Consider the following 13,974-nt stretch of genomic DNA (forward strand, 5'->3'; position numbering starts at 1 on the left):
CCGAGGCGCCGACGAAGAGGGCACGGGACGGAGGCAAGGCAAGGCACGGCACGGGACGGGACGGGACGGGACGGGACGGGACGGAGGCAAGGCACGGCGGCGAGGCACGGAGGCAAGGAGGCTCGGCACGGGACGGAGGCTCGGGACAAAGGCTCGGGACACAGGTAGGCTGGACACACACACACACACACACACACACACACACACACACACACACACACACACACACACACACACACACACGGATGGATACACACACACACAGGGATGGATGGATGGATGGAGACACACACACACAGGGATGGATGGATGGATGGATGGAGACACGCACACACAGGGATGGATGGATGGATGGAGACACACACACACAGGGATGGATGGATGGATGGATGGAGACACACACACACAGGGATGGATGGATGGATGGATGGAGACACACACACACAGGGATGGATGGATGGATGGACACACACACACACAGGGATGGATGGACGGACACACAGGGATGGACGGACACACAGGGATGGACGGACACACAGGGATGGACGGACACACACACAGGGATGGACAGGCATGTCTTACCCTCGGCTTATACACGAGTCAATAAGTTTGCCAGTTTTTTTGGGGGTAAATTGGGGGCCTCGGCTTATATTCGGGTCGGCCTATACTCGAGTATATACGGTACTTATTTTTAAGAATATATAATAAGTAAGCCATCTGACCCCTTGGACAGTCGCTGTGGTGAGGGGTATGTCTCAGTGAAAGGGGCATCCTTGGAATCTTCTCTGGGAGCCTGGCAGCATAGCATAAACCTTGTAGAATGCAGACACCAAATGAGCAGCTACACTGTGCAAGCATCAGTCCAAAATGGCACCATTGGCATCATTTTGGACTGACAATTGCACAGCATGGCTGCTAACTGGGTGCCTGCGCTATGAAATATTTTTGCTATGTTGCCGAAGCCCAAGCCTTTTCTGGCAATTTTTGTTTATTTTTTTCTATATATATATATATATATCAAAAGCTCCATTCCTGTTTGAAACACCCACCCTGTTACCATCTTGCTGCTGCTGGCTCTGCTCAAATTAGGAAGAAAGGAAAAAATCCTGGACTATTTTTTGGAAAAAAATAAACTTTAATATATACCCCAATTTTTTTGTCAAATATGAAAGATGACGTTACGCAGAGTAAATAGATAACTCTCATGTCACAATTTAAAATTGTGCACGCTGGTGGAATGGTGACAAACAACAGTACTTAAAAATGTCTATAGGCGCCGCTTTAAAAATGTTTACAGGTTAACTGCTTAGAGTTACATAGGAAGTCCAGTGCTAGAATTTTTTCTCTTGCTCTAATGTTCATGGCAATACCTCACATGTGTGGTGCGAACACTGTTTGCATAGGCGTGTATGACCTATGTACGCGTTTTTCTTCTGCGCATGAGCACAGAGGGATGGAGGTGCTTTAAAGAAAAATATTCTTATTTATTTTATTTTTTATTTATATACTGTCCCTTTTTTTTATCTCTTTTATTCCTATGTAAACATCCCTTGTAATAGAAATAAGGATGACAAGTCCTCATTATGGAGAGTTCTGTGGTCGAAAAGACCCCACAATATTTTTTTTAATCTTTTGCTTTAAAAAAAAACTGTTTACTTCCACCCTGGACTGGAAGTGACATCATGACGTCGCTCAGTCCACCAAGGCCATAGAGGCGATCTAAGATGATCTAGTCTTTTATCGCCTCTGTGACCAGCCGACAATATATTGTTGGATCGTTTTTTGGGTGCGTCAGTAAAAACAGTAAGCCCCAGAAATAACGGTGAGTGCTGGGAGGGGGCCATCCATATATTGTGCAGGAGCTGGACATATAGTTGCAGGACAAACCATGGATTAAGAGATGTTCTCAAATTGGCTGAGCAGAGCAGCGAAAAGGCACGTAGCTGCCACGGAGCATGCAGAAGTGCGTTTTCACACAGTGGACCTGTGCTGCCCTGCTCAGCCAATTTGAGAACATCTCTCTATATCCATAGTTTGTCCTGCAACTATATGTTGTCCTTTGTCCTTATGTAAGTATATTAATCAGCTATGACTATACTTTGAACCACTCTACTAAATGAATGGTCCTGCTCACACAAGGTGTTGCAATGTGGCTATTAGTAACTTTTTCTGTATTTCAGAGAATACAATCACCCAGAACTTAAACTCCCCTCAAGAAGGAATACAAAGCAATAAATTATGAAACATGTCGGGTGCTACAGGATACCCTTTGGACTGACCACAGCATGACTCTGGCAGCTCATGGTAATATCTGTACCAATTGGGTTTTATTGCAATTTTACAATGTGCAATATATTTTCTATGTATATGTATATTTTGCTTTTACAATTGTAGGGCTACGTTTGCCCGCTTCTGATTACTTTTTGTATTAATTAAAGTGGCATCACTGCCTTTTAAACCTATTTTACTGCCTACTACTCCACTTTCTGCCTTAAAAGTCCAAGGGGATCATTCCAGTGCAATGCACACTTCTTTCTCTAATTTTAATGGTAGGTTTATTTTAACAGCGAGAGACAGAATAAAAACAAAAATATCCAGAAAAACTTTATAGAAAAGTTATAAATTCATTTGCATTTTAATGAGTGAAATAAGTATTTGATCCCCTATCAATCCGCAAGATTTCTGGCTCCTAGATGTCTTCTATACAGGTAACAAACTGAGATTAGGAGCATTCTCTTAAAAGGAATCAATCAGATTCCAATCTCTCCACCACAGCCAAGACCAAAGGATGTCAGGAACAAGATTGTAGACCTACACAAGTCAGGAATGGGCTACAAGACCATTGGCAAGCAGCTTGGTGAGAGGTTGACAACAGTTGTGATTATTCGCAAATGGAAGAAGCACAAAATAACTGGCAATCTCCCTCAGTCTCCATGCAAGATCTCATCTCGTGGAGTTTCAATGATTGTGAGAACAGTGTGGAATCAACCCAGAACTACAAAGGAGAATCTTGTCAATGATCTCAAGGCAGTTGGGACCATAGTCACCAAGAAAACAATTGGTAACACACTACACTGTGAAGGACTGAAATCCTGCAGCATGGTCCCCCTGCTCAAGAATGCACATGTACAGGCCTGTCTGAAGTTTACTAATGAAAATTTGAATGATTCAGAGGAGAACTGGGTGAAAGTGTTGTGGTCAGATGAGGCCAAAATCAAGCTCTTTGCATCAACTCAACTCACCGTGTTTGGAGAAGGAGGAATGCTGTCTATAACCCTATATAATCTAAGAACACCATCCCCACCATCAAACATGGAGGTGGAAACATTATGATTTGGGGGTGTTTTTTTGCTAAGGGGACAGGACAACTTCACTGCATCAAAGGGACGATGGACAGGGCCATGTACATCAAATCTTGGGTGAGAATCTCCTTCCCCCAGGCAGGGCATTGAAAATGGGTCCAGCATGACAATGACTCAAAACACACAGCCAAGGCAGCAAAGAAGTGGCTCAAGAAGAAGCACATTAAGGTCCTAGAGTGGCCTAGTCAGTCTCCAGACCTTAATCCCTTAGAAAATATGTGGAGGGAGCTGAAGGTTTGAGTTACCAAAGTCAGCCTCAAAACTTTAATGACTTGGAGAGGATCTGCAAAGAGAAGTGGGACAAAATCCCTCCTGAGATGTGTGCAAACCTGGTGGCCAACTACAAGAAATGTCTGATCTATGTGATTGCCAACAAGGGTTTTGCCACCAAGTATTGAGTCATGTTTTGTAAAGGAGTCAAATACTTAATTCACTCATTAAAGTGCAAATCAATTTATAACTTTTTTGAAATGCGTTTTTCTGGATATTTTTGTTGTTATTTTGTCTCTCACTGTTAAAAAACACCTGCCATTAAAATTATAGACTGATCATTTCTTTGTCAGTGGGAAAACATACAAAATCAGCAGGGGATTAAATATATTTTCCCTCACTTACATGCAGCTGTGGGAAGTGGAAGGGAATGCCTTTTGGCCATACCATTGGCTTTGTGCAGTGACAGCTTCCTGGCGGGATAGCTCAGGCGGGTTTGGACTAGGATCTGAATACACCTGAGCTCTACCTTGGTTTACACTTCCTTATACCCTCTGTTATCAGCAGCATCTTCATTTTTAATTTGCAGGACTGGCAGTTCTGGTTTGTCAAATTAGCAACTGAGAAATTTGTGGTGAAACACTATTAGTAGTCATCATACATGTTTCTTGCGCTTTTTTTTCACACAGGGTTTTGCTGTACCTCTGGGCTGTATCTGTATTTTTATATGCAGCAGTGTTTAGTACTTGGAAAGCTTCTTCAGATATGACTCTTATCAGTCAAGATGTGCTGGACACATGGCTACATCATAAAAAAATGTAGTTCCACTAGGAAGAACATTACATTATACAGCATCAAATAACAGTTTCACTTAGTGCCAGGACTATATTGTAATTCACAGTATAATACACAGTATGAGAATGGTTGAAGCCCGTATGTCTGTAAACTGCATGCTGTTTGCTTACAGACTTATTTATGATGTATGCTGTCTGCTTGTGAGTGATTTAGTATGTCTATATCTATGAAACTCAGCTATGTGGGTAAGGAACAAAGGTCATATAGTTTACACCCACAACAGAAAAAAATAAAATTCAGACTACCTCCCTGAAAGTTTGCATTCACTCCTGAGCAGATCGTATTATGTGCAGAACGGAAAAAAATTGTTTAGTTTTGGATAGATTTGTTATGTTACTAATTTAGTTTTTGTTGATTTGTCTCGGATTTCGCTTAGTTTTTAGTTTCGTTTTCGTTAAATTTAGTTTCTTCTACAAATTTTCTAACAAATTCCAATTTTTTGGAATGATTCGAACTTGGATCCTTCGAAAAATGATCGACCAATTTGAATTCTGTGTGAAGTACAGCTGGTTGTTAAGGTCGGCCGCCTCGTCATTAACAACCGATGACTCATCAGCTGTCAGCGAGCTTCCCCACTGCCAGCTGAAATTTAAACAAATGAATGCCTGCAATAGAATATTCAGAAAACAAAAACAGCATAGGGCCCCCCCCCCAATACATACCAAACCCTTTGGGTCTGGTATAGTCTTTAAGGGGAACCCCATGCCCATTTTTTTTAAAAAACAACATGCCCCCCCCCCAAAATCCATACTAGACCCTTGCAGCGAGCTCTCCCCCTTGTGAATGATACCAGGCCACATGCCCTCAACATGGAGCGCTCTGACACCCCCACCCCCAAAGCCCCTTCTTCCTATGTTGATATGTTGATATATCTCTTCCTGACAACCCTTAGCTGTGGTTGTGGGGGGCTGCGGGTGGGGGGCTTATCGGAATATGCAAGCCCCTTTCATAGAGGGGGGCTCCAAATACAGCCCCCTCCATGTGAATTAGTATGGTGTACATAGTACCCCTACCCATTCACCAAAAAAAAACCAAAAAAAACAATGTCTCCTGGTATAGATCCATCATCATTCATGCCACCCTCCGCACCACCGAACAGGAAAAAAGAGAGAAAAATAAAATTCCATCCTCGTCGAAGGCTCCCTGCTGACTGCCTACTCCTCCCTCTGACATTTCTTAAATAGCTAAGGGGCAGAATCACCTGATGATGTCAGCGGGTGACCCTGCCCCCTTGTGACATCACTGACTGGAGCATGCTGGGTCGATGATGTCACAAGGGGGCGCGGTCATCCGCTGATGTCATCAGGTGACTACTCCCCTTAGCCATTTAAGAAAAATCAGGTGGAGGAGCAGTCAGTCGGTGGGGAGGTTTTTGTTTTTCCTTTTTCATCTGCCACACCATCCGGTGCGGTGGATGGCGTGACTGACAATGGATCTACATCAGAGGACATTTTCAGGTCTGGTATGGATTTTAAGGGGAGCCCCAAGCTGGGGTTTTTTTCTGAATTTTCTATTACCAGCATTCTTTTGTTTATATTCAGCTGTCCATTCAAATTCACAGGTGTGCAGAAATAAGTGCACTTCTGTGGCCCATGGGAAAAATATGATCAAAAGAGCTTTGACCATATTTCTCCTTTAAAAGCTTTTACACTTTTAAAAAATCGAATTAAATTTACCCTAAACCATTATAAGTTCCTTTTAAATCTATACTTTCCTGAAATGTCTGAATTAAATGATGAACACCCAGTAATATATCAAAACATAGGAAAGACAGCACAAATAAAATGATCTGGAGCCTCAATACTCACAGTTAACATGGCAAACATCAGCTGGCACACATTGAAGGCATGCCGCCAGTTGTGATAGAGAACCATTCGATAATTCTTCCTCACTGTCAGCAGCCACCTGCACAAGGTCTGTAAAACAGAAGGGGCATGAAGATGTGCTGTACTATGTATGGCAGAATACCTCATTACCAGTGTACAGAGAACCTATTCCAGTACTAGAGAGGCTGATACATGAGCAGAGCAGATGTTTACCTCGTAATCAATTTTAAACTTCTGAACCATTCCCAACTCCATGAACATTCTCAGGGCTGCTGTAATCATCTCGTCAACGTCCAGGGAGAAGTCATCAAAATGGATGTCATCGATAGAAAGTTCTGAGACCAAGGGGATGTTGGCTGCCTTGAATGATAGAGAACCGAGTTACACACTGCTTCAGTGAGAAATGGACTTTGTTAATACATAGGATTTATTTTTCCAGAAATGTTCAGTAATACATCAAAGTATGTGTTTCTCTCTGCCAAAAACCCTGTTGTTTGTGTCCTTCACTAGAATTAGGCAGTAAAAATAGATGTCCATCTTGTCAGACTGCTGAAATTAAATTTCAAGTGAAAAAGCTAACAGCACCCAAAAAAGAAACTACTTAACAGTTGTTTACATACCCATATGTGCATTAAGTAGACGTCAATACAAAACTTTTTTTTAGGTTTGGATAGAGTGGGAAAAGATCAGAACCCCTGTCAGATTTCACTGCTATCTGTCGCTTTATTAGGTCTAATGTGCAAAGACAGTGCAGCTCCTGTGTGCTGAAGCATAAAATCCCTGACATTTTCCTTCATCAGGGGAGCCATTAGTGCAGCATACACCTACCATCACTTTTGAATATCTGCATGCAGCTGTGCTCAGGTAAATGCCAATGCGCGCAAATGGCGTTTTTCACCCAATGTGCCACTTTCCCATTTGGAGAGAAACACTTTACCAGCATGCGCAGGTGGTGTGGCAGGTGCAGCTCCCCAGGCGCAGGGAAGCACAGATGATTTTACTAGGGCTGTGGAAATGAAAGATTAATTCCTCGATTAATCGATAATTTTTTTTGGATCAAACAAAATTCTTTTGATCAGTACTCACCTCTCTGCTGGCTTCCAGGTCTTCAGGGAGTTCAGTCAGAGATCCGGTAACGCCACGGATATCGACGTCACTGCACTCCTCCCCCCTTCCCCAAGTGCCTCCGTCTGCTAACGAAGGGAAGGGGGTAGGAGTCCGGTGACATTGAAGTTCTGATTGAACGTAACGTGTACGGGGGAGGAGATATGCATGACATCACCTGCTGCTGCCCTACGGAACTAACACGATTGTCGGCTTTACATGCTGTGTTTTTATCATCTTTATGTGAGTACTTTGTGTTTGAATACAAAAATTGTATCTTAGATCTTTTCTTTCTACCAATGACCTGGCATCATTGCTGAGATCTAAGGAGACGTGAGAGAAGTTTATTGTCCGTGGTAACCCTTTTGATACCCACTTACATGACCAGCTGTTTGCACAGGGGTCCATGCCATACCTCACTTCCTGTCTGGTGAAACAGTTGTCACGTGACAGGAAGTTAGGGGACATCTCTCAGCAGGAATCCTGGGTAGTAAAAAAAAAAACCTGACAGGTGTTCTAATCCTTCCACACTACCCAAAGAAAAAAGGTTTTAGCTGGACATACACTTAAGGCCTGTATACACGGTCAGAAAATCTAAAGAAAAATTTCGTCCAATGAACGATCTGCCAATTTTCTGATCTCACTTTCTGTCCCAGTGACAGCAGTCATGAAGATAGATCTCTTCAGTGATGACACATGTGGCAAAAAAAAACCCTATGCTTACTAGTGTAGCAAAGGAATAGTGCTGTCTTACAATTGGAGTCCAACAGGTAATACAGCATTGTTAGGTAATCCAAACAACAGATGTCCATCATAAATTTGGCCTGTAACCTTAAAGCTAAAGTCAAACTACCCTTGTATTGGGGTTCTCCCCACAATGCAAGGATTAACTACTTGTTTTTGCCTAGGGTTTTACGCTAAAAAAACAATTTTACTCACATTATCCCTCCTTACTGCAGGCTTCTTCCCCTCTATGTGACTGGTCCCCTGACGCCATCTCTCTTCAGCACTCTGTCCGGCAGTCTTAATCTGACATCATAACTTACAATGCAGGACCAGCAGTCCCGCATTTTAAGCGAGCATGCTGGGGGTCTGTCCACAACCCAGAACACCAGAGGGAAGAGGGGAATGGCAACTGCTGAGGAAGTATGGAATAAAGTAAAGAAAATGTATTTTTAATGGCACCCTAGGCAAAAACAATAATTTAGCCCTTTCAATGTGAAATATTCGTTTTCCAAAACAAAAGCTCTTCCTTTATAAACTGGAGCTGACCAAAAAATTCCATTTCATTAATTAAGCATGAGCTGTACATAGTAGAAAATATATAAAGCAGCCACATAAACGTTGATTGCACAGGACTGTAAACAGATTTATGGCACATCAATTGACAATGGAACAATGGAGAAAGATATCCTGCTGTCTTGAGTACCACATGCTGTTTCACTGGATTATTATATTTTTGTGTGTTACAGACAACAGAAATCTGACAAATTACAGATATACTGCTGACCCTGGATTGAATTTCTACTATTTATGGTTCTATTTTTATCCATATAGTACGTAAGGTGGTTGAAAAGAATGGTTGACATACAGTATAAGTAATTAATGGTAAAGCATAGGCTGCATGAAAGGATAAGCATCAGAACAATTTTAGTTACCTAGTTACATCATTTGTAAGGTTGAATGAAGACCATCCAGCTCAACGCGTGTGCACAAGTGTGTCTACTGTTTTTCATATCCCTGTACATTGTGTTTGCTAAGAAACACGTCTAAAAGTTTATCTATATTCTCTAGACATGTGCAGAGTAAAATATTTCGTTTCGGAATTTCGTTTTCGTCCGAAAACTTAATTTATTTAGTTACTCCCGAAATTCGTTTTTATTTATTTCGTTTTTCGTTCAAAAGTTGCATTCGTCCGAAAATCCACATGAATTACGGTCGAATCTGTCTTTAAGGCTTATGGTGTCTGTCGAATGTATAAAGAAGATTCGACGGAGCTAGTCTATAGCATAAACAGAAAAAAATAAACTGCGCTTGGGTAAAACAGTGAAGAGCGAACAAAAAAATACTATCAAACTATAATGAAGGCGGCAGCAATAAATGTGATACAAACACCCAACAGCAATGAAAAAATACAAAAAGCTGCGCCAACGTAAAATTAATCTCTAAAGACAAAAAAACTCTAAAAAAGGAATTGTGTTGTATATAAGTGAAATGTGAATAATTGATATATTCAAAATTTCCCAAATGCATAAAGAGTCAAAAAAATTTAAACAGCAATTACCGGTATAAAGAATTCATTCTTAGAAAGTTCATAAATGAGTCCATAAATAATCGACAGTTGTAGTCCTAAATGGAGACACCACAGTGGTTGAATACACTCAGATGCGCACAAGTGCCCGTCACCATATAGTGGGTGCGCTTACCAGAAAGAACTTAGGTTGGAGCGTTTATAATTAAATCGTTTGGTCACGCCAGAATACTCCTCTATTTAGTGGGTCAGCTCACCGCATTGAAACAGCATTCTTACGAGAACATCTTAATCCATGATCCCAGAAATTACACTCAGCGGCTCAGAGGGAAAAGAGGGAACCAACATAGTGTGATATTGTATGAACAATTTATTCAAATAAAAAGTAGTGCACTTACATAGAAGTCGAATAAATACAGCATGTATAAAAAGGACATGAAAAGCCGGCCGGCATTCAGGAGCCCGTCCTCCTCTCCTACAACGTGGTGGCGTCACTGCGTGCCTTCCCAGATGCGTTTCGTCATACCTGACGTTGTCAATGGGCCATTGACAACGTCAGGTATGACGAAACGCGTCTGGGAAGGCACGCAGTATACAACACAATTCCTTTTTTAGAGGTTTTTTGTCTTTAGAGATTAATTTTACGTTGGCGCAGCTTTTTGTATTTTTTCATAGTCTATAGCATACTTTAGAACCCCTGTTAAAGTCTATGGGACTCCAACATTCAAAATCTAAAGTGCTAATTTTAAAGACTAATTTGCAAGTTACTGTCCTAAAAAAGTGTTTGGGGACCCGGGTCCTGCCCCAGGCAACATGTATCAATGCAAAAAAAAGTTTTAAAAACTGCAGTTTTTTCGGGAGCAGTGATTTTAATAATGATTAAAGTGAAACAATAAAAGTGTAATATTCCTTTAAATTTCGTAGGGGGAGGGGATGTCTATAGTATGCCTGTGAAGGGGCGCATGTTTCTGGTGCTTAGAACTGTCCCTGCACAAAGTGTCATTTATGCAGGAAATAAAGTCCTTTAAAATCACTCGCAGCTATTATGAATTGTCGGCTCCGTAATACAGAGAACACTCATTGAAAGTCATTGATAAAAAAAAAAAAAAAAAAAAAAGCGTGGGGGTCCCCCAAATTCCCTTCAGGTCTGGTATGGATATTAAGGGGAACCCTGCCTCAAATTTAAGAAAAAATTTGATGTGGGGTTCCCCCTAAATATCCATAACCAGACCCTTCAGGTCTGGTATGGATATTAAGGGGAACCCCGCGTCAAATTTAAAAAAAAATTGATGTGGGGGTCCCCCTAAAAATCCATACCAGACCCTTTATCCGAGCACACAACCTGGCAGGCCGAAGGAAAAGAGGGGGGGCCGAGAGAGCGGCCCCCCCTCCCTCCTGAACCGTACCAGGCCACATGCCCTCAACATTGGGAGGATGCTTTGGGGGTCTGTGACCCCTCAAAGCACCTTGTCCCCATGTTGATGAGGACAAGGGCCTCATCCCCACAACCGTGGCCAGTGGTTGTGGAGGTCTGCGGGCGGGGGGCTTATCAGAATCTGGAAGCCCCCTTTAACAAGGGGACCCCCCAGATCCCGGCCCCCCCGTTTGAAATGGTAAGGGGGTACAAAAGTACCCCTACCATTTCACAAAGAAAGTGTAAAAAATAGTTAAATAAGACAAACACACTTTTGAAAAATATCTTTATTAAAAATAAAAAAAAGATTCCAGCGGTGGTAATACACTCTTGCTATCCAGCGACGGACGGTCATCTCTCCAGCGATGGCTCATCTCATCCAGCGCAGCGAATACATCCTTCTTCTGTCTCCGCAGAGGAGACACTGCAAGGATTCCGGCGGCCTGACGTTTCTTATATACGGAGGGCGGGGCCACCCGTCACCTGACCCCGCCCCCCTCTGACGCAAGGGGAAACCCGGGGTTCCCCGTGACGTATGGGTGACCCCGCCCCCCTGATGTAACGGAAACCTGCCTGTGTTACATCAGAGGGGTGCGGGGTCACCCATACGTCACAGGGAACCCCGGGTTTCCCCTTGCGTCAGAGGGGGGCGGGGTCAGGTGACGGGTGGCCCCGCCCTCTGTATATAAGAAACGTCAGGCCGCCGGAATCCTTGCAGTGTCTCCTCCGCGGAGACAGAAGAAGGATGTATTCACTGCGCTGGATGAGATGAGCCATCGCTGGAGAGATGACCGTCCGTCGCTGGATAGCAAGAGTGGATTACCACCGCTGGAATCTTTTTTTTATTTTTTTTATTTTTAATAAAGATATTTTTCAAAAGTGTGTTTGTCTTATTTAACTATTTTTTACACTTTCTTTGTGAAATGGTAGGGGTACTTTTGTACCCCCTTACCATTTCAAACAGGGGGGGGCCGGGATCTGGGGGTCCCCTTGTTAAAGGGGGCTTCCAGATTCTGATAAGCCCCCCGCCCGCAGACCTCCACAACCACCGGCCACGGTTGTGGGGATGAGGCCCTTGTCCTCATCAACATGGGGACAAGGTGCTTTGAGGGGTCACAGACCCCCAAAGCATCCTCCCAATGTTGAGGGCATATGGCCTGGTACGGTTCAGGAGGGAGGGGGGGCCGCTCTCTCGTCCCCCCCTCTTTTCCTGGGGCCTGCCAGGTTGCGTGCTCGGATAAAGGGTCTGGTTATGGATATTTTGGGGGAACCCCACGTCAAATTTTTTCTTAAATTTGAGGCAGGGTTCCCCTTTATATCCATACCAGACCTGAAGGGCCTGGTAATTGAATTTGGGGGACCCCCACGCTTTTTTATTTATTTATTTATTTATTTTTTTTATCAATGACTTTCAATGAGTGTTCTCCGTATTACGGAGCCGACAATTCATAATAGCTGCGAGTGATTTTAAAGGACTTTTTTTCCTGCATAAATGACACTTTGTGCAGGGACAGTTCTAAGCACCAGAAACATGAGCCCCTTCACAGGCATACTATAGACAACCCCCCCCTATGAAATTTAAAGGAATATTACACTTTTATTGTTTCACTTTAATCATTATTAAAATCACTGCTCCCGAAAAAACGGCCGTTTTTAAAACTTTTTTTTGCATTGATACATGTCCCCTGGGGCAGGACCCAGGTCCCCAAACACTTTTTAGGACAGTAACTTGCAGAATCTTTTCTCTCTGTCAAATCTTTTTTCTCTGTCGAATATTTTCTCTATATAATCTTGGACTAATAGAGGTAAGGTTAGGCACATTCGACCACAGGTTCTATAGACAGATTGTTATTGTCAGAGTCATGTCGAATCTCCTATTCTATATCGAACTGTTGTAACAATGAAAACGAAAATAAAGCATTTATTTATGTCGGATCTTTCGTTTTTCGGATTTTGTGCTTTCGTTATCGTTTGTCAAAACGAAAACGAAAATAGCTGAAATTCAGACGAAAATGCATTCGGATGAAAACGAATGCACATGTCTAATATTCTCTAGTGGCACCAGCAACTGTGGAAGGGACTTCTGCATCCTTACCACCCTAACAAAAAATAACGCCTTACACGGTTTAAGATTGAACCCCTTCTCCTCCAATTTCATTGTGTGGCCACGTATCTTTTTTTTTTTTGGGACCTAAGATTAAATAGTTTCCTCCCAATGCTAGAGTCACCATTCAAAGTTTTGTATAACGCAATCATATACCCTCGAAAGCATCTCTTCTCCAGCAGAATGTTTAATGTTTGTAGTCATTCCTCATAACTGAGGTCCTCCAGTCCTCTTATTAGGTGACCCCAACTGGACAGCATACACAAGATGTTGCCAAACCAGAGTTTTGTAAAGTGGAAGAATTATAGTTTTATCTGTTGAGTAAACACCTCTTTTTAATGCATGCTAATAGTATGTTGGCCTTGCTTTCTGCAGCTTGGCATTGCATGTCATGGCAGAGTCTGAGTTCCGTAGTTAAGTTCTAAACATCCCACTCAAGAGAGATTACGTTTTTTATTATTATCATAGTCTATCAACATTGAAAAGCAAGATCCATGTAAGCTTCAATGTCCTTTTTTCAAGGTAGTTAGTATATAGACTTGAGAGGAGGGATGAGAGCGGTTTTGGGATTATATAGTTTTAGCCGCGAGTTCTATTTTAAAGTTGTAAAGTTGTAGACCCCATTTATGAAATCTGACCTGGGCAAATATATCTGTAGAAATTTAATAATATATAAAGCCGCGCTTAGGTTACACAAGAATTGTTTGCAGCCTCCCCAAATAAAGCCCCTCAGTGGGGTCTCTACAAGAAAATGATATTATCTTAAAATGGGGTAGTTGGCCATACCTAATAAAGGCAATATTTCTCAAATCATAAACTTTTTAAATAAACACAGTGGAATCAAGGGT

General features: G+C 42.3%; 1 protein-coding gene across 1 annotated transcript in view; it reads right to left on the reverse strand.

Annotated features, from left to right (window-relative positions):
• The window catches only part of PDE11A (phosphodiesterase 11A), an 899,055-nt gene that overhangs the window by 216,474 nt on the left and 668,607 nt on the right, over window positions 1-13,974 (reverse strand). Inside the window, exons 11-12 of the mRNA XM_077448090.1 lie at window positions 6,467-6,613; window positions 6,236-6,343 (exon numbers count right to left, since the gene is read on the reverse strand). Of these exons, the coding sequence (XP_077304216.1) occupies window positions 6,236-6,343; window positions 6,467-6,613 (255 nt within the window). The remainder of the gene's footprint in view (window positions 1-6,235; window positions 6,344-6,466; window positions 6,614-13,974) is intronic.

The sequence above is a fragment of the Lithobates pipiens genome, unplaced genomic scaffold (assembly GCF_037356315.1).
Source record: "Lithobates pipiens isolate NorthernLeopardFrog02 unplaced genomic scaffold, aLitPip1_a1.2 Scaffold_22, whole genome shotgun sequence".
Lineage (NCBI taxonomy): Eukaryota > Metazoa > Chordata > Amphibia > Anura > Ranidae > Lithobates > Lithobates pipiens.